Source organism: Stylophora pistillata, chromosome 11 (genome assembly GCF_964205215.1).
Source record: "Stylophora pistillata chromosome 11, jaStyPist1.2, whole genome shotgun sequence".
Classification (NCBI taxonomy): Eukaryota; Metazoa; Cnidaria; class Anthozoa; order Scleractinia; family Pocilloporidae; genus Stylophora; species Stylophora pistillata.
Window position 1 is genome coordinate 16,724,993 of NC_142529.1, and position 24,726 is coordinate 16,749,718.

Below are 24,726 nucleotides of genomic sequence, written 5' to 3' on the forward strand. Positions count from 1 at the left end.
GCTGTCGGTCCAATAGCGTGACAGATTTACCCAAAGGAGCTTGGGTACTCGCTTGTTGATATTACATGTATTTTGTGTAGCTGACTCATCCACCTAAAACCAACACAGTATGGCGGTTCCAGTAGCAATCGGCGTTGGGGCTCTTGCAGCGCTTTATGCTGGTAGAAGATTCCTCCAAGGACCCCGGTGCACCAGCACCAAAAGCCTAAAAGGCAAAACTGTTGTTATCACTGGTGCAAATACTGGCATCGGAAAAGAAACAGCGGTGGATTTAGCTTCGCGTGGAGCAAGAGTAATCATCGGTTGCAGGAACATAGAGAAAGGCAAAGAAGCTCTGAAGGAGGTTCAAGAGCGAAGTGGCAGCACTTTTGTCTTCCTTGAGAAGCTGGACTTGTCGTCCTTGGAGTCTGTCCGCAATTTTGCGGACACAATTCTGAATAGTGAGCCACGATTGGATATCCTGATCAACAATGCTGGAGTGATGGCCTGTGATTATCAGAAGACCAAAGAAGGATTTGAGATGCAATTCGGAGTCAACCACCTGGGCCATTTTCTGCTAACGATGCTGCTCTTGGATCTGATAAAACGTTCAGCACCAAGTCGCATCATAAACGTGTCGTCCTCAGCCCACGCTATGGGTTCCCAGAAGATCAACTTTGATGACATCCACTTTGAGAAGACTTACAGTGCTTGGGGAGCCTACTTTAACAGCAAGTTGGCAAACGTGCTCTTCACACGACAGCTCAGCAAACACCTGGAGGGTACCCATGTTACAGTTAATGCCCTCCATCCAGGAGCAGTCAGTACAGATTTGCAACGGCATTCCGTTTTGTCCAGTATTTTTGTAGCCCCACTGCGCTGGTACACCTTCAAGAGTGCTGAGATGGGAGCCCAGACAACTATCTATTGTGCAGTCTCCGAAGATATGGAAGGTGTCAGTGGCAAATACCTGGCAGATTGCGCAATCAAGGAGCCATGCAAAGGTGCCCAAGATGATGATGCAGCAAAGAAGTTGTGGGATCTTAGCGTGAAGTTGGTCAAACTGGACAAATGAACATAAACATTTCGTCCGAAATGGAGCCATTTATGTTGCAAGTGTCGAATACAAACAAACCTTGATTACTTAGTTTAAACATGGCATGCATAAAGCTTAGAACTGTTGTGAGGAAGTCTTTGAGTTTGAGAGTTTCTTTAAGAGAAAGCTTTTCTGTGCACGTTTATTTTAGTTAATATATCACTTACAGGTCTACAAATGTGTAGTGCAACACAGTCATGCATGTGAAGTAAATTATTGGAGTACGAACTATAGCAATGGGTTTCAGAGTTAGGTGCCAATTAATAACTATAGTCAATGTTGTATGACTTTAAAGTAGCAAAATGTGTTCTAATGTTGAGTCAAACCTTCTTTCAATTAGCAATAAAAGGGTGATGGTAATTGTTGGATGTTAATTGTTGAATGTTGCCCCTCAGTAGCTTAATTTTTAGACAATAAACCTGAAAAAAGATCAAATGAGGCTTTCACAACTACTCTTTAAAATTGATGTCAAAATAAAAATTATTTAGTCATTAAAATAGTTATTAGAACAATAGTCTTGTTTTAATGATTTTTTAGGATATCTCTAGAGAGACCTTATATACCTTGACACTAATTACTCATTTGATCATTTTTTTATTCATATTTGTACCTCTTTATTATTTATCTTATACATTTTATTCCTTGCATCCTTTCACTTTTCACATGCTTTTACTTTACAACTGTATTTAAGCCTTAGTTAGGTGGAGTATTAATTTTTTCTTATCCCTGATGATGTCATGTATTGTTGAAAACTTAGGATTTTAAAATATTTTAATATCAGTTTTACAGTAGTTTAAAGCTTCATTAATTTTGCAGTTTTGTCAGTTCTTGCATGTTGTTTACTGTTTTATCAATGATTAATCTCTTTACCATACCTGTCAGATGTAGTGTCCTTCACAACCACCACTAGGGTTTGTTTTTTCCTGACATTTCTGTGTGAGTTTCACCCTTAGTGAAGATGAGTTAAAGGAGTGGTTTACAAACATGGTTCACAATCTGTGTGAGTTTCACCCTTAGTGAAGATGAGTAAAAGGAGTGGTTTACAAACGTGGTTCACAATCTGTGTGAGTTTCGCCCTTAGTGAAGATGAGTAAAAGGAAGGGTTCACAAAAGTGGTTCACAATCTGTGTGAGTTTCACGCTTAGTGAAGACGAGTAAAAGGAGTGGTTTACAAAAGTGGTTCACAATCTGTGAGTTTCACCCTTAGTGAAGACAAGTAAAAGGAGTGGTTTACAAAAGTGGTTCACAATCTGTGTGAGTTTCACCCTTAGTGAAGACGAGTAAAAGGAGTCAGGTTCACAAAAGTGGTTCACAACCTCCCTGTGCTTCATATCATGATACATGCAAATCGGCACATGAGCCAGTTGTTGCTATAATTAGTTTCATTAATCACAGGAGTTTAAATGATGGGTGATTTCCCAAACACCAATGCTTCACAGCTGTCAAGCATGCAGGAAAGGGAGAAAATAATTTATGCTCCTGACTGAAATGGTTCAGTAAAATTTAGGATTAAATTTATAGTTTTAAATGTGTCGCTATTTTTATAAAGATTAATTGCTGTCAGTCTGCTCCTTTCCAGACCTTTAAAAAAAAAAAAAATGATTTGGCAGACTGAAAGAGGTATGGAAATGATGAGTTAAAAAGGTTGATTTTTACAATGTATGAAAGCGATCTTTGCAGTAATGAACCCTACCTATGTAGTAGTGGAGATAAGGTCTGAAAAAAAATTCAGGCCCATACAGGATTTGAACACATGACCTCTGCAATACAGGTGTAGTGCTCTACCAACTGAGCTAACATGCCAACTGGGAGCTGGTCATCATACTGGATCATAATTATACCTGTTGAAGTGATACATCGATGAATTTGATTATGTGAACATTATGTGTACTGCAGTTTCATGAAAATAATATATGAAAGTGATCCTTCCAGGGTTGACTTTTCTTTTGATAATCAAGGATAGCAGCTCTCTATTTCACAGACCAGGATTTATATTCTAATGGCCCCTTTTTTAAAAAGTTCAACTAAAACAGCTTTCTTTTCTTTGAGGCAGGAGTATAGAACACTAGGTACACTAACTCCTTTTCATTATTTCTACAAATTCTGCTTCAGAGTAAAAATTCCAAAATCCTAGGATTGAAAAATCCCAACTACAGACCCTGGAAACATGTAAATAAAGGCTGATAGTTTCTAAAGAAACTATTTGGGGCTGCATTGGTGGCGGTAACAAAATAATTTGGATAATATAATTTTATCAACAACGTTAAAATGGTAAATTGGCCACTGTAACGATTACAAAAGCTAACGTTTTGAGCATCAGCCCTTTGTCGGAGCCAATAGATGAATTGTGGGTTGTGTGTGCTTTGAAAGGCAGAAAATGGAGCTACGTTATTGGTGGGAACATGGCAGCGAGAAAAACACGAATAAATTAGTGGAATGAAAAGCGTTCGTTGATCCCTTGGGATTTAATCTGGATATATCAACAAAGTTGAAATGGTAAATTGGCCACCATAACGATCACAAAAGCTGACATTTTGATGTTAGCCCTTCGTCTTTCACTCCAACGAATGGCTAACACTCGAAACGTCAGCTTTTGTAATCGTTACCGGGTGACCAATTGACCATTTCAACTTTGTTGATATATCCAAATTATTTCGTTACCCCCACCAACGCAGCCCCAAACAGTTTCTTTCGAAACTATCAGCCTTTATTCACCTGTGGGATTTAGACTGCCGGTTTGAAAGATGAGCTTTTGTTCAAGAGTTTTATGGCTTTCTGGCATGCTACCTAAGTGTAAGGAAAGACTGCAGATTGCCATACCTAGAAACAGGTAGCCTGATAAGCCATATCTATCTGGTATGCAGAAGTTCAAGTCTCCACATTACATGTTATTTTCACATGTAAAAATAACAACATCACTATGGTTACAAAAGAAATTTTGCCTTTCACAGCAAAAGTGAAATGGTTCAGTTTTTCCTTAAAAGTGGTTATATAATAAATAAAATAAATTACATGGACACTTGGAGGTATGAGATTTCTTTTCTTGTGCTGAAAAAGGAATTTCATAATCTCCACTCTGCCATGTAATATCCCTGAAATTCCTTGTCAATATATGCTGTACTCCTGTCATATGACTGTTTAATCAATTATGGAGACATCCCATGGCTGTTTAGATAAGCTGAGTAGAATGAATTTCTGGACATAATACAACAATACCTAACTTTCAGCAACTTCTTTATTTCATACACACTTTCAACAATTTCTTATTAATAATAATAATAATAATACTAATAATAATAACAATAATTATAATAATTACATTAAAAAAAAAAACTTTTGAGATACAATGAAATATATGAAGTTCATATATTTTGTACTGCGGTATTAGATAATACCGCAGTACAAAATATATGAACTTCATATATTTCATTGTATCTTATTTATCACTTTCAAGGGTTTATTACGAATCAAGTTAACGGCCTGCTCCCAAATGGCTTGTTAGCTCAATTGGTAGAGCACTGCACTAGTATCGCAGAGGTCAGTGGTTTGAATCCCGTACAGGCCTGATTTTTTTCAGGTCTGATTTTCGCTATTGCTTAAACAGCGCTATCTACTGCAAGGATCTTGCATCCAATAAAAAAAACTTTTATTTACCATTAATTGGTCGTGTTTATATATAGCTGCACAAGTGCTAGTGGGGCTGAGCAAACAACTGAAACAAATACATGTAATTAATTCAAATTGAACATAACATTATATTGTTAAAAATCCCAACTGGCTGGAGGCAAACCAGTTGCCTATTTACAAGCATGGCCAAGGATTTGAACTTGGAGCTTCCATGAAACAAACCCAGGTTAAGTGGTCAAGGCAGGACTTGAACCCGTGAGTGGTGGATTGCAAGTCTATAATGCGCTGACCACTCAGCCACACTGCCTCCCTATATAGCGCAGAACCATTATATGGATATATTCAGTTGCTCTTCAAAATAATGTCAAAATAAATTATGTTAAAAGCAACTAAAAGCATAAGAAACTATTAAATACTACAAACCCATATACAATCAAAGGCAGCAACAGCCTTGTCATTAAACTAGTTAAAAGATAAGACATGCAGGAATAAAAATCTGTTTGAAGGCTAAATTAAATAAAAAATTAGTTTTAACAGCAGTCTTGAAAGTGTCCAGTGTCTTTATGTTGAGAACTGTTGAAGGTATTACATTCCAAAGATAAGGTGCAACTGACTGGAATGCTCAATCACCAAGGGGTGGATGGGTCACATCTACTCCTTTTTTTTTATGTCAAAGTGTCTGGAAAACTATAAATAATGGAGTCAAATCTGAACAGATTCAAAGTCTAATAATCTGATAAGTAATAATAATAATAATTTAATATTTATACTGCACAAATTAACATGTGGAAATGATCAAATGCGCATCACAACACTTTTTGGGGACTGGCCAGACTGCATCAGCAATTTACAAACAATCGAAGGAAACTTATTTGAAGATGCCCCCTCCCCCCAATTCCCAGTAAACAGGCCAGACCACATCACAGTAATCTCGTGAGTGGGTTCTTTAACGTCCCCTGCCTAACCAAATTAACTAATTACTAGATGCAGGAGATAGGACCTACGGTTTATTCGTCCTTATCTGAGAAGACTAGAATGTCTATCCATTTCTTGATATTAAAGACAGGTAGCGCATTCTCCTCAGTAAAAAAAACTGTTATTTTAAGACCTTGAGTGTTGGTCTGGCTGGGGCTCGAACCATTGACCTCGACCTCCCACACAACAGTCCAGCGTTCTAACCAATTGAGCTAACCGGGAGGCGGTTAGTACAAGCTAACTTGAGTAACAAAGACTCGTTTGACCTAAGAGAGTACCTCATGGATTGCTTTATGATGCTAATTAATACAATTATAAATAATTAGGAGCTAGACCATATAAACACTTAAATGTCAAAAGTAGAATCTTTAACTTCATATGGTAACTAATTGGGTCAGCCAATGAAGGAGAAAAAACAATGGCGTAACACAAAAGAATCTTGGTGTTCCTTTGACCAACTGAGTTGTGGCATTCTGTAATTCTGTTGGAGTTTCATGATATGTGAATTTGGGAGGCCATTTAGTATTAGGCTGTTACAATAATCTCCTTGACTGGTTATATGTAAGAGCACGAACTAATGATTTGGTGACTAGGTGACTTAAAGAAATATTTCCTAATTCTATATTACAAACTAAGATAATAGAAAGTGGATGAGCAAGTTCTGTTAATATGACTTAGCATTCTCATTTTCGAGTCAAACCAGGTTCCTAAGTTTTGAACTTCACATGATGGAACAATTTGGGAAATTTTTGAATTTCAGTTTGAGCATGATGGATGAAAAATCAAGGAAAAGTTTTCTATTAACTGGCAATAGCTGAAGGCTGTGAGAGATGACACCATATCAAAGCCTTGATGATTCTAACATGCACAAACAGAGTCTAATGATCTTATTATATCATGTATATATACTTTTCTCTGTGGGTGTGGTGCCTTCTTCACTTAAAGGGAAAAAGGTTAGGCTTCCTTTGCATATTAGACTACAGTCAGAGCTTGTGGTGACTTACATGTAATTCTCAGGGGAAAATATGATCCACTTTTTTAACTTGAATTTCAGAATACTGAAAAGAATCATCCCTTCATTGGCAAGGTTGAATACCAATTCTCCAAAGTATTGATACTGCAAGGAGAGATTCAGTCTTTGGCAATCTCGACGAGGAGAGGGTTATATATACCAGATCTTCATTCTACAGTGTTCCATGAACAATTGTGTCCCTTCTGATGGATGTGGACTGTTGTATTTTAGGATAATCACACTAAGAAAACCACAACAACCACATGGTGTGTTCTCTCTCCTTTATTCACAATGCATCATGGGTATGATGACATAAGAATATATTACATGGACTATAATGATCTGCTGTGAATAAGGAGAGTTAGGGAATATCCACAACTCATCGCATATTAGAATTGTTCTTGCACTAAGCGGTTAAACATTTCTATTTATCCTAATCAATCAACTTCATGCTTAAGGTTCCATACCTCCTTGACTGCATTGTCATCTTAAGGCACCCTTGCATGCACCCTTGATTGCACAAGTGCAAGATATTTGCCACTAATACCTTCCATTTCTTCTGAAACTGCATGGTAAATACTGGTTTGTGCTCCCTGTTCAGGGGTCTTAATGAAATACCAGAGGAATGGGAACAGCATGGAACTGGACAGAAAGGAGTGCCGGGTGAGTTCTGTATTCACCACCCCTGAATGGAGGGAATTCGCAGTAACATGTGTACCCTCTAGGCATTTGCTGAGCTCTTGTGTGAAGAGCATGTTGGCCAATGCAACTTGCTGTTAAAATAGGCCGCCAATGGACTGTAGCTCTTTTCAAAGTGAATGTCATCAAAGTTGATCCTCTGAGATCCTCTAGCATGAAATGAGGACGATACGTTTATAATGCGACTTGGTGATAAATGTTTTATCAGATCCAAGAGCAGCATCGTTAGCAGAAAATGGCCCAAGTGGTTGACTCCGAAATGCATCTCAAATCCTTCTTTGGTCTTCTAATAATCACAGGCCATCACTTTGACATTATTGACCAAGACATCCAACTGTGGCTCACTGTTCAGCATTTTGTTTGCAAAATTGTGGACAGACTCCAAGGACAAGTCCCTTAGTTCTTCTATTTCCTTCAGAGCTTCTTCGCCTTTCTCCATGTTCTTGCAACCGATGATTACTCTTGCCCCACGCAAGGCTAAATCCACTGCTGTTTCTTTTCCAATGCCAGTATTTGCACCGGTGATAACAACAGTTTTGCCTTCATACGTTTAGTGCTAGTGCATCGTGGTCCTAAAAAATATTTTCTACTGGGATAAAGGACAGCTAATGCGGCAGCACCGGAGTTACGTGACTCGTAGATAACTTGGAGTTGCGCGACCAATCTGCGTGACCTAACGCTTTTGATCTTTCCCAGAAATCAACACTAGCTTGGTATAGAACACAAAATGGCGGACGCTTATGAAGGAGTCAGTCGTGGTACCTTAAAGCTAAAAGGAGTCTCAGACGGAGGCGTTAAGAAGTAAAAGTCTATTTTATATTTTCTACCTAATAATTCATTAAACTGAGATTTCTTAGATATCCTCAAGAAATTTTGCCCTCACAAAGGAAGACTACTTTGCTTCTTAATTATTCTGAAAGTGTCTTTAGCTGTTTCCCTGAATCCTTTTGTATTATTAAGGAAGAAAAAGAAGAACAAGGCAAAGAAAGTGCTTGAAGATTTGTCTCAGAGTGCATCTAAAGGAAAAAATGATCGAAGTGAAGAGGAGCACGAAGAGGAAATGGTTGATACACGAACACCAGCTGAAATTGCTTATGATAAAATTAAAGAGAAAAGGGTGAGTGACTAATCACTTTATTTGATGTCCGTTTGGAAGGGATCCTGTCAGTTTGATCCATGTTCACTCGCACAGCAGTAGTGAGACAAGAAAGTTAGTTGCTAAGTTTCTGCTCGCTGCAAGTCTGAATTAAGTGGTCAGTGACAGCTTAGTGTGAAGTGATTGCTTATATATCTGGTTAATAATACAATAGTTAGTTGCTAAGTTTCTGCTTCTTGCTGCAAGTCTGAATTTAGTTGTCAGTGATAGCTTAGTGTGAAGTGATTGCTTAAGTATGTACCTGGTTAATAATATAATAGTTGCTAAGTTTCTGCTTCTTGCTGCAAGTCTGAATTAAGTGGTCAGTGATAGCTTAGTGTGAAGTGATTGCTTATGTATCTGGTTAATAATACAATAGTTAGTTGCTAAGTTTCTGCTTCTTGCTGCAAGTCTGAATTTAGTTGTCAGTGATAGCTTAGTGTGAAGTGATTGCTTAAGTATGTATCTGGTTAATAATACAATAGTTAGTTGCTAAGATTCTGCTTCTTACTGCAAGTCTGAATTAAGAGGTCAGTGATAGCTTAGTAAGAAGTGATTGCTTAAGTATGTATCTGGTTGATAATACATGTAATTTATGTCTAAACTGAGCTTTAAGTATGTAGACATGTATCTTTATGCTTAACGCTAAAAACCCATCTTGTGTAATAATTTTCTGCTGACCATAGGTCAGCCTCTGAATTTGGCTCCTCTATGTTGTGACCTTTGGATTTGGCTCCTCTATGTTGTGACCTTGTGATGTTAGAGAATTTGTAAACTGAATAATCATAAGTCTTAGGAAGGTAATTTGGTTTTAATCAAGTGAGTTAAGAAATAAAATGTAAGTTTGCCATAATAGAGATTTTCTTAATTTTAGAGCTGACATTTACTCTAAGGAGAAATTAGGTGCAGGTCACTTCAGTTTGAAGACTTAAACTATCATCAAAAGTAAAACAGAGTGGAAATCTCATGTTGTCAGTTATCATTTAAAATTTAAGTTAATTTTTTTAGTGTTTTTAATTGTCACTATAATTTCAAAATCTATTTATTAATTTGTTATTTTTCATCATTTAGGCAGCAGAGAGGATTTTGAAGAAGGCAGAGAAAACCCACAAGCAAAGAGTTGAGGTATGTGAATTCTATAGGAAAATTAATTACTTGACGAGGGAATTCCATGTCATGATGATTGCGATATTGGTTTTCAAGTGCAATTTAACACTGAATTCATGAGTGAAGCAATCAATTTTCTTGAATTACACAGTTGAATGAAAACAAGAAAAAAAGAAAACAGCATTAATTATAGTATGTATATGCAGATGTGAAACAATAATTTATCACTTAGCCTCATTTTCAACTCTCAATTCCATGCTAAATACCTCACTTCGTTAACCAATGAGAAGGTGAGATTTTATTCAATGATGCAATTCTACAATATACTGCATAAGTATTACAAAGTATGTCCAGAACCCCCTTGAATTCTTATCTCCATTGTGGGTAATAATTTGATAAGCTGAATTTCATACACAATTGGATTGGTTCTTACCTATACTCCAGTGGAGTACAGATGCAATTATCATATAAAACAAATGGATTCCATGTTGCTGTGGGTCTTTAATTTTAATTACCGGTAATAGACAGGGTTCCCACACTCCTTGAAAGCCCTTGAATTGAATTTTTTGTTTTCAAGGGCGCAAAAACCCTTGAATTTAGTCTCAGGTCCTTGTAAATTTCTGAAAAGTCTTTGAAAATAAGTGCAGATGAATCAAACTGGAAGTTTTCTTTTGTTTTAGGTGTAAAAACTGTAAGTTTCTAACACAAATCATAAAAACGAGTTTTCCTTTCAAATCCCGCGACTGATTATGATGATTGACATGTTATTTTTATATATTTTGTACCTGATTGGTGCATTGAAAATAACCTTGGTTACCTAGCACATGATCACTTTGATGTGCATGTTTGAAGTGACGCTCATTGAACTTTTATCTGTTACTTTTAACAATTAAGAGCAATGTTTTCTATTTTTTTATTTTTATTGCTATAAGCTCCAATTTAAGGCAAAAGGTCCTTGAATTTGAGAGCCAAGGCAGGGCTTGACACTAACTTTTCAACTTACATCATAGATTTTACGACAATTTCAGTTTATTTACTAGTCAAACTGGCGAGTGGAAATCGAAAACCACCAGCCAAAACTGAATTTCTACTGCTCTGTGGCTAGTGGGCTACCATTAGTGTCAAGCCCTTTAAGGTCCTTGACATAAAAAGTCCTTGAAAATTGGGTTCCTGAAAAAGTGCAAGAACCTTGAATAGATCACAGATGGATGTCAAAATTTGGTAAGAACATCATTGGCACACTGGGCTGCATCTAGTGTGTGGAGTGTGTTCTTATCAGATCTTTGATCAACTACAGTACAGGCTTTCAGCAACATGAAATCCATGTTAAGTAATAATTATGAAAATCTACCCACTTGATGTAGTTTCAAGATTCTGAAGAGTAACTTAACCATGCAAGAATTGTTTTCAAATTGGCTAACAATTCAACTGTGTATGTCGCCATTTTAAGAACTGAATGCCCTCTAAAAGGACTTTGAGAAATCTTGTTTTTATCACAGTCTTTGGAAGTGAAATGTTTGAATTATCAATCCATATTCATTATCTGTGATGCTCGAGAAAATAATCCCACTTTGATTACAACGTGGCTATTTTTGTTCATTTTTATTCAACTTTTACCATACCCATTTCAATTTTACATGCAGGGTTTTTGGCTAACAAATCAGCCTTTGTAGCAGATTTTGACAAGGAGGCAAACCAGAATTAGCTGAAAATGCTAAGCTTTAATCCTTGATGAGTATTATGGGTGTTGTACCATTACTTATTTTAAATGTGAGGGCTTAAATGGTATTTCTTTTTTTATTCTTTTTTTCAGAAATTTAATGATTATCTTGATGGTCTCTCAGAACATTATGACATACCAAAAGTCAGCTGGACAAAATGATCTTCTTATCACTTTGATGTCATCAATTGGTTGCTTGGTGGAGAGAAGGCAAACAAATTGCTTCTCTACAGTGGATTTTGTTAGGAAAAAAAAAAACCTACTGTATAAAAGACTTATCATGCAAGTGGTATAATTATGGTAGTTGTCCTGAATTGCCAGGGTCTCATCAGAGAGCATTAGCTAAAATTAAAACAAGGGATGTTTTACAAAGCCACAATGATTAATTAATTTTTGTAGATGTGGGTAAAAAAGGGGGATCAAGGAAAAGCAAGAGGACCCACTTCTTCTTACCCCTTCCAGCCTGCTTGCCTATTGTCTTCCTCTTGAGCAGTAGGATAGGATGCTCTTGTACCCTTACTCTGGGTTAAGTATCCAAAGTAGAGAGGACATCCATGTCATGGAGGAGTAGTTTAAGGACTCACTAGCAAATATGCACAGACTGTGAGCTTTGAATTAATCAACACTGTACCTTTAAAATGCCCACTTTTACTTTCACAATGTACAAGGTGGCATCTCCTATGTAACCAAAAATGCTTACTGGAGACATTAGCTTAGTGTCCTTTACAGCTGTTATTTGGTATGTCTTTCTACATGTTTAGCTACTTCAAGAAGAGCTGCTGCACAAAGGACCGGCATTTGTGTGGTCCTAGGTCTTCCCATTATTGAATTATAGAGACCGGTATCTTGACTGGGTGTTGCCAAGTAATACTGGTTGGTTAGGATGGAGAAAAGCCTGATGGGAACAAACTACAGCTGTGGGAAGGGGATATGGTTCATTGTTCGTGCTTAACCCCTTGGCTTTCCCTAGTTTTTCATTCTTACAATACCCTCAATAGTAAACTGTTTTATTTGCCTGAGACTCCTTGGTCTTTCCATTTCAGAATGACGGCTACAACACTCCCTCAGACACACTGGGAAATGAAAGGGTTCGAGTTGACATGAAACTATCAAAGCTAACATGCTGGTTGCTTTGTGCACGTTTGATAACTTTGGCTAAAACTGTATGTTCTCTTTAAGTCTTTATAAACATTGTCGATGCTAAAAAACTACTTTAACAATAGAATTGCAAGTGTTTTCTGTGAAAAGCACCTTGTAGTTAAAGTTTGTTCTGTTTTAAAGCCATCTCTTCCAGCATGTCATTCATTGATACCTCAACTTTTATCTGACTGCCAAAATTTTTCAGCTCACCTAAAAGACCAGTAGGAGGCTCACAGCGCTCAAATTTAACATCTTTACCAAACCTTTGTTGACAAACAGCTCTTAAATCAGAACAGGTATTATCAGCTAAACCAATGGAGACAGCATCCTTGCCAGTGAAAAAATCACCGCTAAACACAGTTTTATGTTTGACATCAAGTGATGGTCGCCTTTCTTTCACCAATTCAATGAAGTTGTTGTGAAGCTGCTTCAGCATATTTGTCACATAATCAACATCTTCTTGCTTGAGAGGGCTAAAGGGGTCCATTCGAACCTTGTGCTCACCTGAAGTGAAAATGCGTGACTCCATACCTAGACAATGCAGACACAAAACAAGAGAACAGTTACAACTGTCAGTAGTACCTTTGGGTTAGAGGAATATGTAGTAAACAGTTACAACTGTCAGTAGTACCTTTGGGTTAGAGGAATATGTAGTAAAACCCTTAAGCCCTGAGAGTAACCAGCAACTGATTTCTCTTTATAGTTATAAAAGCTGAATCATTCATATGGATCCTAAGAATAAAGAAAATTATTGCCAACCCAAGAAGCTTTGATTGTTGAAAAAATTTACTTGTAAATACCAAAGGAAACCATGGAGAATGTAGATGCTCATGTAAGGGTGTGAAGGGTAAAAATATTAGCCTTGCATTCAATTTTCTGATGCAATCAATTGTTTCAAAGGGTTTTTAATTTGTGCTCTCTGTAAAGTAAACAGTAGAGGAGTCTTAACACTCACATAAAAGGCAGAAATAGAGGGAATTTTGAATAAAGGGGAAATGACAAGGGTTAGAAGAGGGAGTTCAAAGAGAAAGGAACCCCCCCCCCCCCATCCCTTGTATCCACCTTTAATCAGAAAAAGGCATCACATGCTGCATAGAGGATTGCAATTTTATGGGGAATAGGGGAGGGGTTCATAATGTGAGATGAAGGGTTAGAAGAGGGAGTTCAAGACGAAAGGAACCCCCTCCCCCCCCCCATCCCTTGTATCCACCTTTAATCAGAAAAAGGCATCACATGCTGCACAGAGGATTGCAATTTTATGGGGAATAGGGGAGGGGTTCATAATGTGAGACGAAAGGTTAGGAGAGGGAGTTCAAGGGGAAAGGAACCCCCCCCCCCTCCCCCCATCCCTTGTATCCACCTTTAATCAGAAAAAGGGATCACATGCTGCATAGAGGATTGCAATTTTATGGGGAATAGGTGAGGGGTTCATAATGCAAGACAAAGGGTTAGGAGAAGGAGTTCAAGGGAAAAGGAACCCCCCCCCCCCAATCCCTTCTATCCACCTTTAATCAGAAAAAGGCATCACATGCTGCATAGAGGATTGCAATTTTGTGGGGAATAGGGGAGGGGTTCATAATGCGAGACGAAGATATTCGGGAGAGGCCCATTTGAGGATTTAGATTTCAAAAATTCATACCCCTTAAAAATTACCTCGTCACAGAGAGAGGTCAGTCTTACTCCAATCCGTCGTGGAATGAAATATTCGGCTTTTGCTTTTATCCCCTTACCTAGTTTCTTTATGGTTTCCTCGAAGCCAAACCCTTGAGAAAGGGCACCGATGCTCCCGATAATGGTGTTTGGCTCCACGAAGATTTCATCACCCGCCAAAGCCAAAATGTACCCCCCGGAGGCGGCCATGTCTTCCGCGAATGAAAGCACTGGGATTTTCGTTTCTTTCGCCAAAGCCCGTATTCGATGATAAATTAAGTTTGACTGAACAGGGGATCCTCCCCTACTGTTGATCTGCAAGCACACAGCTTTGGGCTTGACTTTCTTGACGACGAACGCTTTGTCGAGGTGCTTTTCAACCTTGCGTAAATTCAAAATACCTGGCCCTTGTCGAGACTGAGAGACGATTGTGCCTTCCAGACGAACGATTCGAACGACATTTTTTGGAGTACGAAGGATAAAATTTTGAATGTTGTTCATGATCGCAGAATAACTGCAGTTGAAGGTAGCGAGGGTCAAAGAAAGACAAATTGTTGCAAATACTTGAATCAAGCTTCTTTGAAAGAAGTTATCCGCTAACAAGCAATATTTTGTACGCAGGCTCAAAAGCCGAACCGCTCGAAACTGCTGAGTAACAAATTCTGAGAATCTCGAAAATAGATTACCTCGGAAATAGCAGCTTGAAATTAATGGAGGATCAAAAAAACCATGCAGCGGAAGAAAATCCCGCGCTCGACACAATTGCAAGGTCTAGCGGGAAAAATACGGTTCCCCAGATCGAAAAAGAAAATGACAACAGTTCTGGGCTTTGTTCTACGCAATCAGAGCAGTTCTCAGGAAGTGTTTCTTGCAATATAGTGGAGCTCAGTAGTGATGATGAAGTGCAAATCATCGATGTGAAAAGGAAATCACCCGAGAAAAATCTGCAAGCAGATGATCGATGTACTTCTGGAAGGATAAGTCCGAAAGATACAACATGTTCGGTTTGTCTCAGTGAATATGACAACAAAGCTTTTCTTGATAAGTGTTTTCGTATCCTTTTAACAAGTGAAATAAGAGTTTAGATGAGTGAATGGGCTTGAGGTAACGATTGTCAGTTTATGAAAATAACTTGATGTTCTATGAATTCCAGCAACAAAGTGTGACAGTCACCCAGGTTCATGACGGCGGTGGTTTGTACAAATGAAGACCTTTACCCTCCCTGTGTTGGATAAGCTGTGCTATGAGATTGCTTTCATGGAATTTACTAGTAATTGGGTTGAAAGGGTAGGGTTTTTTCATATTTACACAGTTTTATTATCATTATTATTGATATCATTTGTTTCTCCTGCTGTCTGAAACTAAAGAAAGAACCACGTCCTTTCATCTCAAAGCCAGGTTAGGCTTCCGGCTTGATTCATATGTTTGCATGCAATGTCTGCCTCTAACAGAGAACCTTTGCAATTCATTCTCCTATTTGAAGCTAATGCTATAAAACAATCTTGAACCTTAACTTATACTGTAGATGCTTTCTGTTACTTCTGTATTTTACAATGGTCAGAAATAGTAAGGACCTGCCCTCTGTGCAAATCAAGCTTTACATCAATTATTCACAGTGTGAAATCTATGGACAATTACCAGCAGGTAATGACAATTTACACTTTATAATTAACCCTATAAACCAAATTGAATCTTCTCCCCCTTTCTATACTAACATGTTTTAGCCTCTAACACTACCTCAGTTTAAGACCCCAAATGTAAAGAGTTATAAACCAAAATTGCCCCCTTTTATCTATAGCCATAGTGCATAGCATTAGCCATAAATAGAAAGGTATGAAATTTGGAAGATCTCAAACTTCCAATTTGAACTGCCCTGAAAAAAACCTGTAGGCCAAAATTTGGCCAACAGTTAGCAGAAAGTTGACCAACAGTCACCTGACTTTCGGCCTACAGGCTTTTTTCAATTGCCCTGTGGTCTGATCACCCATGTGAGGGAAATCTTGACAAGGATTGCATGGTGTCAGTAACAGTGACTTACATTGTGGTAACCTCCAGTGGAAGACAAGAGTCCTTCTCTTAAATACCCTCGTCCAGATAATCAGACCACATGATCAAAATACAAACTATCCAAGGAAGATAACACATAGCCCATAATTCCTCCATTCCCAGTCTAATGAAGGGATAACACTCGAAACGTCAATAGCTAGTTTACATTATCAACTCATTTGATAAAATCAAAACTACTTTTTTATACTCTCCTAGTGATGCAGTACCACAGTTCCTTTAGAAACCTACCCACTTTATTCATACATCCTAGGAAGTTGTTTTTTATACTTCAACTGTGTGTCAATTTGGTTCGAAAGAATGAACTCAGGTACTTAGACTAGAATCCACGTCAAAATAAGTTGGCACATTGTTTTTGAACAGTTCTTTTTATTTGTAGAATTAACACTTCTGTTTGCACCGCGCTCTAAATTATTAACAAACCCCCTCAGTGTGGCCTGTTTGTTGCTGAAAGATTGCAGAGGCAACTAACTTAAAGCAATGTTAAGCTCTGAATTTCCAAATGTCTTGTCCATGGAGTTTGATTACAGTTATGTTGCTTTGTACAGAAAAGAAAAAAAAAACAAAAGGTTGCTCTATTTCTGTTCTGTTAGCTTGTCAGTTTTAACCATTTCAAATGACTCTTTCTTTTGTTATCAGCATTTTCTCTCCAAACCTGATCCACATGTGCTAACCAATCAGCAACGATCTCAAAGTGGTGGAAGACGTTTCCGCTATAGAACAACAGTAACTGAAGGACACAGACAACAGCAACAGCAACAACACCAGAGGGGTGACACTGACATGTGGGAACAGCCAGCTGGACAACGGCAGACTCACATTGCAGCACAAAGAGATAGAAAGGCAGTGGGTCGCGAAAGGAGAAGGTTGTTCTTAATCTGCAGTTCACAGAATTATAATTATGATGTTCATATATTCACAGCCATTTTTATTCATCACTTTATGGGTTTTACTATGAACCAACAAATTGACCAGCTTCCAGTTGGCACTGCAGTGTTCATGAGTTCATGGGTTCAAATCCTGTTCAGGCTTGAATTTTTTCTCAGGCCTTGTATTCTGTACTGCTTAAAAAGTATTCATTACTGCAAAAATAATTTCAAATTCAGTACTTAATCGACATTCTACATACAGTACACAATTTCCATATATTCACTGTCATTTAAAAGGTAATGGCTTGTATCCTACTACCTACAAGATAATGGCCCATCCCTCCTCCCTTCTTCCCCTCCCCTCTACTTCCCTCTCCCCTCCCCTCTCCCCTTTCTTTCCCTCCCCCTCTCCTCCCTTCCCCTCCCCTCTTTTCCCTTCCTATCCCCTCCCCTCCCCTTCAGGAGTTATCCAAAGGTAATTTCTCCTTCCACTATAATGCATGACCAAGCTTTGGCGTGTTTGTGCGGGCAATATAGGCATTTATTATATGGCTCTGTCTCACAAGGACTGGGTACTACCGAATTTACGAATTTGATTGGCTGAAATCAATATTGAAAGCGGTCTAGATTTTCCCATCTAGACCGGCATCTAGACCGGTCAAGAAAAAAAAGGTACAAAGAATATAAAAAAATTGGCTTATAAGACACAGCCATATAATAAACATCTCATTAACCGAGCTAGGTCGGTCTGTATGGGAGAATCTTGACCTCGGTCGCCGGGTACAGAGCTCACTGCGTTCGGTCTGTACTGGTGACCTTGGTCAAGATTCTCCCATACAGACCTTCCGCTCGGTTAATAAGAACTAAGTAGAGAATGCCAAAGGACAATTAAAATACGTGCATTGGGTGAAAAACACGACACATTTAATTTTTTTCCTGCAAACCACGACAGCTACGGCAACGAGAATGTGGAAAAACAATAGATCTAATTGGCACAACAATAGCCCAGCACGTGCGTTTTAAAACTTTGTACATTTCTTAGCCGTCTTTTGCAAAACAACGTGAAATCACCAAAATTTGCGTCGTCTGCGAAGCGAAACCGCGGTGGCAAATCATTTTAATTTACATTTGGAACTCAACGCTACTTTTAGGCGTTATGTTGAGTTTGAGGTCTGGCGCCCTGTGAGACGATAAACACATGCAGCCATTTTCGAAATTCTAAATAAACGTAGAAACTCATTTTTTAACGTCATCCATGGCGTTGCCGTCCTGACTGCTTAAAGTCCCTAATATTCTCAAGGGGTCCTGCAGTACAAGTGAACGTTTCTTTATGTTATACTTATGTTCAACACAGGACCATCTACAGAAACAACTTATGGGTGCAAAGAGTTACTCAGTCAGGACGCCCAAGGCAGAGAGACATTTGTAAGTTTTGAGATGATCACATGTTAAGGGCATGATAGTATTATTATTCCCAAGTTTTGGATACAATAGGTGGTTTGCAACCAATCTCCAGAGACACAGGTAACAACGGTGAAAGGAACAAATGCTGGTGGACGAACAGAAGGAAGTAATAAGATGTCTATTGTTTACGTCCACCAACATGGCGGCGATGACGTAACGTGCAAACCACCTATAGTCGCAAACGAAAGAGTTAGGGATAGGATGTTGAAACAAGTCTTACTAAACTGAGTCAATACAATTTTATATCAATCTCTTAACTTGTATAAAGTACCCGAATCTTTTGGTACATACTAAAACAGGGGAATGTGGAAAATGCACGCTCTTTAGCTACTCAAATAATCTTAATCGAATGATCCTTTGCTTTTCACCTCCGAGCAATGCGTGCGGGATTTGCGCCCGAAAATACCGTAATAGTTCCAGGAAGAAATGGGTGAAAATCATCTTTTAGTGTTATATACAATTATTCGCGTTAGTGCTGGTGGCTGACTGTGGATGATTACGCGGCTCGGTAAATATCCACTATTATTAAAAACTGGATAATTGGATAATGCAATTCAACACTTTTTATTGGCTTAGCCATTATGGTATACGAGCCAATATACCATAATGTAATATCTGTACATCGTAACATCCGGTTTCTTCTTGCAAAAGTCGAGAAGATTTGTCTAATATCTTGGGGGCATTTTTTTCAATAAAACAATTATTCCACTCGCGCTTGTTGGATATGAGATGATTATAGCCAACGAGACGCGTAGCTATCTATCATCTCATATCCAACGCGCGCTCGTGGAATAATTTTTAACTATCCAGCTCCACCCGGTGAATAATTATGAAATATCAGCGACAGCCTCTGTTGGGGGAGAGGGAGGGGAAGGGGAGGGAGAATTCAAAGGGGTAATGTTCCACCCAGGAGGATGATCAATAATCTAGGTTTCTTCATTCTACAAGTCTACAAGACTCAATGTAATCTTCTTCAGTGGGGGTCAGATTTCTTAAAACTTGTTTATCTTTCTCGTAGCGCCAGAATTTTTCCGTGCTAATCCTGCTTGCACCCACCGACTGATTCCATGGCTTACAAGAGATTTAAGGGTGTTGTTGAATGATATGGAGAGTCATGTCAGTTTTGTCCTTCAGATTATTTTGTCTCTGATTAACAAGTAAGTCATGATTAGATATAAATGACTCTAAGACTGAGTTGTAATGAATACTCGCTCGCATTTAATCCGAGATGACATTGTATTTACTTTATGTTTCCCTTTGATTGGTGCAAAATATCTGTGTCGCTCTCTCAATTAAACAGTCAGATTCAAAACTAAAAACCAATCAACAAATGATAAACACCACAGCGTACACTCTTGAGTTGTGGAAGCACGTGGTAGGTCGCTGAAAGAAGAAAGTAGCGCAAGGGTCGCGCGAGGCGATAGCCGAGAGCGACTCTAACTTCTTGAGTGTCCACCATTTGCCCATAGTTGTACGCTGCTTACGTGAGCAAATGCAAGAACTAGTTTCCGCGCGCTTTTTTTTTTTATCTGGTCACGTAAGATTTCGGAGTTAATTAAAAGGGAATCCTTTTGCTACCATGTATCGTTGTTATGTTATAAAACAAATAGTAAAACACCACAATGCACACTATTAAGTTATGGTTACACTTGGGAGGTTTGCTAAGCACTGAATTGACCAATCAGAGCGCGCGTTTTACTTTGGTTATGTTATGATCAAGATTTGTTTGACGCGTTTCCCGTGCTTTAGGCGGTTTGGTTGTTTTTACTTTGAGTTCTCATTGGCTCTTAAAGGTACCAGGTATTTTCCTTTCTTCTGATTGGCCCTCGTGACTACTCAGGTTCGAAAAGCCCCTCAATGATAAATGTGCGTTACTAACCAAGCTTGTTCGGTCAAGATGGCTGGATATTAGCCTCGTTCTTTTTCGCATATTTATGGACCTCGACATAGTCTCGGTCCATGAAAATGCAAAAAATAAAAGAACCCGGCCAATATCCAGCCATCTTGACCGAACAAGCTTGGTTAATAAATGATTTATTATATTGCAGAACGATTTCGCTTTATTAAGAGTTAAGAATGACTTGTTTCCTTCGGAAAGAATGGAAAGCCTGGAAAGAATGCTAGCTGTGCTTGAAGCACAACAAACTCACGAGATTCGTTTCTGTTTTCTTTGTATTGATTATCTTATGCCGCTTTTTGCCTTTCCGTCGCCCAAATTGTCGAAGATTTACGCACGTAGTTCTTACTCTATTATTTTCATGCGGGCAATCTTGATGGGCCCTTGCCCGCTTGGGTAGCCAATCAGAACGCAGGATTCGCTTCATCTTGCCCACGGGCGCTGCGTGCGATGTAATAATACTTACTACTGCATATACAGAACTTTTTATCCCTGAGATGAAACATCTCATTTCAAGAATTAAACTTTCGGAATTCAATATTTTTTTTCCACCGAAACAGTCACGACGCCAAAACTCTTGATCAGTGTCAAGTTGATAGACTGAGGTTGATGAGGTTGTAAAAATTTATTGATTTTTTTTTTTTTTTCTTTTCAGGGTTGAGCTTAGTTCTGAAGAGTTTTCTCGTCAACTACAGCCCTTCCTATTTGAACAAACAGACCATTTTATCCATGAGTTCGTGGGCTTTGCTCGTTCGCCCTTTGACATGACTGCTTATGATGAGCGTGCGCAGTACAACTGGCAAAACGACACAGGTCAGGAACTCAGAGATACGCCGACTGTGTTCCACAGTCAAACATCAGGTGCGAACCATTTGAGCAACTCATTTTTCATTTTATTTCATACCATATAGCCAATTAGAATCTTGAATTAAAAACGTTGTATATGCAACGGTATTAGACTCAGCCTTATCGGTATTCGCTTTGTGGTTTGTTTTTTTTTGTCACTGTGTTTACGGTGGCGCGGTGTGGAATTGAAAACATTGGTTTTTGTAGGACTAGCCATGGTATACCTTTCTGAAGCAGCATGACCAGTCTTTCATAATTGCGCACTTAAAAATGGTAAAACAGAAAAATAGTAAAAAAAATAGTAAGAAAAATAGTAATGATAAGAAAAATAGTTATGCAACACTTATGTATGATTTCCCATCAAGGTAATATTCTCAAGAGTACTCAGTGCTGACGTGAAAGAATATTATTAGACACTGAAAGTGCTTAAAAAGCGAAATTATTCTAAACAGTTCGGCAGTATGAAGACAGCTTCAAATCCTCAACCTGTATAAGGAAAAATGAAAAAAAAAAAAAAAAAAAAAAAAAAATCGAGAGAGGAAAGGGAAAGACTTGGATCTTTTAAAGAAAAAACAATGCATGGGTACGTTGAAGGCGCGCCCTGACTGCCAAGTCAAACTTGTAATATCCTTTGCTATTGACCCCCGGGAAACGCGCTCGGGATTTGCGCCCCATTGTAATGTTAGTAGGAATAAGGGGGTTAAAATCGTCTCTTTGTGCTATAGTATCTTGTTGTTTTTATATTATATCGCTTAGTGTCGATGGCCAGCGGTGGATATTTACCTTGCTGCGGTCATTTGCATGTGCTTTTGAAAGTGTTTTAAGGGCTTTTGAACAGAATTTCGGATACTATTCTAATGCCTCGAATTCCTTTTTATGTCTGATGATTCCCTTTGCATATTAGGCTGGCAAACACCCGTTCCGGGTCCCTCGGGCGAAAGTCTGTCGCTAACAGACTGGAGAGGAGATTCTCCTGCGTTGCAAACTGAAAACAACAGCTGGTCTCCAAGCTCATCACCAGGCACATCCGGACTAAATGGTCGAGCTGGTTTGGAAACGGCTGTGACCATCTTTTCATCGAACTCGTCAGCTACTTCGCACACAACTCAAGTAGACGTTGAACTCACAATAAATGACGAAGCATCCAACACGGTGTCTCATTCTAACGGCCATAGAAACAGGAAAAGATCTTCTAAGAAAACTGTAGTAGAGGTGACACCAGTGGTACCGGAGAAGAAGAAACATCAACACCATCATTATCATCGCCATTCACACAAACACAAACATAAACACAAACATAAAAGGAAAGAGCCTAAAAGATCTAACGACAAAAGTAATAGAAGCAAGCTTTTTGGTGATACTAATACCGTTGAATGGGGCTCAGCTCCGTCTTTTTCTACACGTCCTTCTGTTTATTCCTCGGAATTTTGTTCACCTCCACCAGAGTTTATCGTTGTCAGCAGTGATACTTCTGCCTCTCCGGTAACTCCCACTGTTCGGCCAGGATCAGCGTGCAACAACCCGACGCAGTTTCAGCGAAGGAAGGGAGGGTCTAGATCGCACTCAAACTCTGGATCACGACCGCTGTCTCAAAGAAAGGGAGGTTTTCAAGAAGACAAACGTTTGCGAAGGCAATCTGGTCATGTTAAACCGCGCTCAAGGGATCGCTCACTTTCGGTAGAAGAGCGTGTGATTAAAGAACATCATCGAGGGCGATCGAATACTAGCGAAAAACGGTTGAAAGCCGATAGTGAACGCTTATCTCCGTCTAGAAAATCTGGTAAACACCGTCGAGAAAAGATGAGAAAGTCCTCTTTACGCCCATCCCATAGTTACTGTCAAAGAACAAAGCGCGGCGAGAAAATTCAAAATAGACGAACGAAGGAATATGCTCGATCTCGTTCAAGTTCGGAGTCTACCTCTCGAAATTCCAGATCACGACACTCACGATCACAGAAATCAAGGACAAGAAACTCACGATCACGGGAACCACGATCTAGATCGAGAGGTCCGCAGTCAAGTAAATCAGAATCACGGGAATCAAGAACGCGAAATTCACATTCCCGTTCACGAGACTCACAAGACTCACAAGACTCACGGTCTCATTCACAATCAAGACACTTCTCACGAGAATACACGTCTCTCTTATCGCGAAGGCACCACAGCGATTCCCGTTCGCGGCGCTCTTCTATATCATCGGCGAAATCTGAACCCAGCGTAAGGGAATTAGCTCCTAATAGTAATGAAGATGCTCTTAAGAAGGAAATTGTAGATTTGGAAAGTCGCATAGTGGCTGACAAGAAGCGACTTCTAAGGCTTCTTATGAAAAAGGAACAAGCGGAAGCGGTATAACCATGACAACAAACTGAGAATCATTGACGAAATATAGCGAATGGTTTGTCCAGGAAGTAAGGTTTTAATTTGTAAGTGTTTATCGAGATGACATACATGTAATTTTGGGTGGTAAAAAGGAATGTTTTGATTTATTACATTACTCGCAGCGCCCGTGGACAAGGTGAAGTGAATCCTGTCTTTTGATTGGCTACCCGAACGGGCAAGGTGGGCCCATCTTACCCGCTTGGGATTACCCGCATTAATCCCGCGCATGAAAAAATAAATAAATAAATAGAATTAGAACTTCTTTCGTAATTCTTGGACAATTTCGGCGATGGAAATGCAAGAATCGGTAGAAGATAGTCAAAACAAAGAACACAGAAACGACCCTTTTCTGAGTTTGTTGTGCTACAAACACAGTTAGCTTTATTTCCCGGCTGCTCTCGAAGTAAACAATTCATTCTTAATTCTTAAGAAAGCGAGATCTTCTTGCAAGACAAGTAATCCTCTATTAACCCAGCTTGTTCGCTCAAGATGGCTGGATAATAGCCTCGTTCTTTTTTTCACATTTTTATTGACCTCGACTTCATCTCGGTCCATAAAAATGCAAAAAAAAAAAAAAAAAGAAAATTTTCGGCCAATATCCAGCCATCTTAAACTCACGCTTAGTTAAAAACGCAAACGTATATATATAACTGCAGACAGTTTTTTTAAGGGTTTAATGATAATAATAATGATAATAAACAGTTTAACGTGGAGAAACACTTAGCTAGAAGCTCGTTTACAGGTTTTCCACCAAACAACTGAAACAAATAATTCAAATTGAAATAACATTATTAAGAATCCCAACTGGCCGAAGGCAAACCAGTTGGCTATATTACAAGTACGGCCGGGGATTTGAAACTCGGGGCTACCGTGAAAGAAATCCAGGTAGTGGCCAGGGCGGGACTTGAACCCGGGAGCGGCGGATCGCAAGTCCGACACGCTGCCTTCTAATATTCAGATTTGGGCGCATTTTTTGGGCGGACTGGAACCCGCTGAAAGAAGAAAACAGAAGTACAAGAGGGGAAGAAATTACCTAGGAGAGAAGAGATCATAGGAGAAAAATACCA

General features: G+C 38.9%; 3 protein-coding genes and 2 pseudogenes across 4 annotated transcripts; 3 read left to right on the forward strand and 2 right to left on the reverse strand.

Annotated features, from left to right (window-relative positions):
- Positions 1-65: 65 nt before the first annotated feature.
- On the forward strand, positions 66-1,949 carry LOC111342562 (retinol dehydrogenase 13 pseudogene; annotated as a pseudogene). The gene has a single exon (XR_015993135.1). The product of XR_015993135.1 is annotated as a retinol dehydrogenase 13 pseudogene (transcript).
- A 5,004-nt stretch (positions 1,950-6,953) lies between these two features.
- Positions 6,954-7,946, reverse strand: LOC111342554 (retinol dehydrogenase 13 pseudogene; annotated as a pseudogene).
- LOC111342560 (protein FAM32A) lies at positions 7,924-12,575 on the forward strand. Its single transcript, XM_022949662.2, has 4 exons — positions 7,924-8,189; positions 8,349-8,505; positions 9,595-9,648; positions 11,444-12,575. The coding sequence occupies exons 1-4, from the start codon at positions 8,116-8,118 to the stop codon at positions 11,510-11,512; spliced, it is 354 nt and encodes a 117-aa protein (XP_022805397.1). The 5' UTR covers positions 7,924-8,115; the 3' UTR covers positions 11,513-12,575.
- On the reverse strand, positions 12,342-14,702 carry LOC111342559 (uncharacterized). Its single transcript, XM_022949661.2, has 2 exons — positions 14,221-14,702; positions 12,342-13,021 (listed from the first exon to the last, which is right to left on the reverse strand). The coding sequence occupies exons 1-2, from the start codon at positions 14,639-14,641 to the stop codon at positions 12,609-12,611; spliced, it is 834 nt and encodes a 277-aa protein (XP_022805396.2). The 5' UTR covers positions 14,642-14,702; the 3' UTR covers positions 12,342-12,608.
- Positions 14,703-14,749: 47 nt separating this feature from the next.
- On the forward strand, positions 14,750-24,378 carry LOC111342564 (uncharacterized). Its single transcript, XM_088738313.1, has 7 exons — positions 14,750-15,193; positions 15,666-15,784; positions 16,844-17,070; positions 18,428-18,498; positions 19,556-19,694; positions 21,090-21,295; positions 22,185-24,378. The coding sequence occupies exons 1-7, from the start codon at positions 14,851-14,853 to the stop codon at positions 23,630-23,632; spliced, it is 2,553 nt and encodes an 850-aa protein (XP_088594439.1). The 5' UTR covers positions 14,750-14,850; the 3' UTR covers positions 23,633-24,378.
- Positions 24,379-24,726: the final 348 nt, after the last annotated feature.

Coding starts and splice junctions, on each gene's coding strand:
- LOC111342560 (XM_022949662.2), top strand. CDS start 8,116: ATGGCGGACGCTTATGAAGGAGTCAGTCGTGGTACCTTAAAGCTAAAA. Junction 8,190..8,348: donor TCAGACGGAGGCGTTAAGAA/GTAAAAGTCTAT, acceptor TGTATTATTAAG/GAAGAAAAAGAAGAACAAGG. Junction 9,649..11,443: donor CCCACAAGCAAAGAGTTGAG/GTATGTGAATTC, acceptor TCTTTTTTTCAG/AAATTTAATGATTATCTTGA.
- LOC111342559 (XM_022949661.2), bottom strand. CDS start 14,641: ATGAACAACATTCAAAATTTTATCCTTCGTACTCCAAAAAATGTCGTT. Junction 13,022..14,220: donor GGAAACCATAAAGAAACTAG/GTAAGGGGATAA, acceptor TGCATTGTCTAG/GTATGGAGTCACGCATTTTC.
- LOC111342564 (XM_088738313.1), top strand. CDS start 14,851: ATGGAGGATCAAAAAAACCATGCAGCGGAAGAAAATCCCGCGCTCGAC. Junction 15,194..15,665: donor TTTTCTTGATAAGTGTTTTC/GTATCCTTTTAA, acceptor CTTATACTGTAG/ATGCTTTCTGTTACTTCTGT. Junction 17,071..18,427: donor GTGGGTCGCGAAAGGAGAAG/GTTGTTCTTAAT, acceptor TGTTCAACACAG/GACCATCTACAGAAACAACT.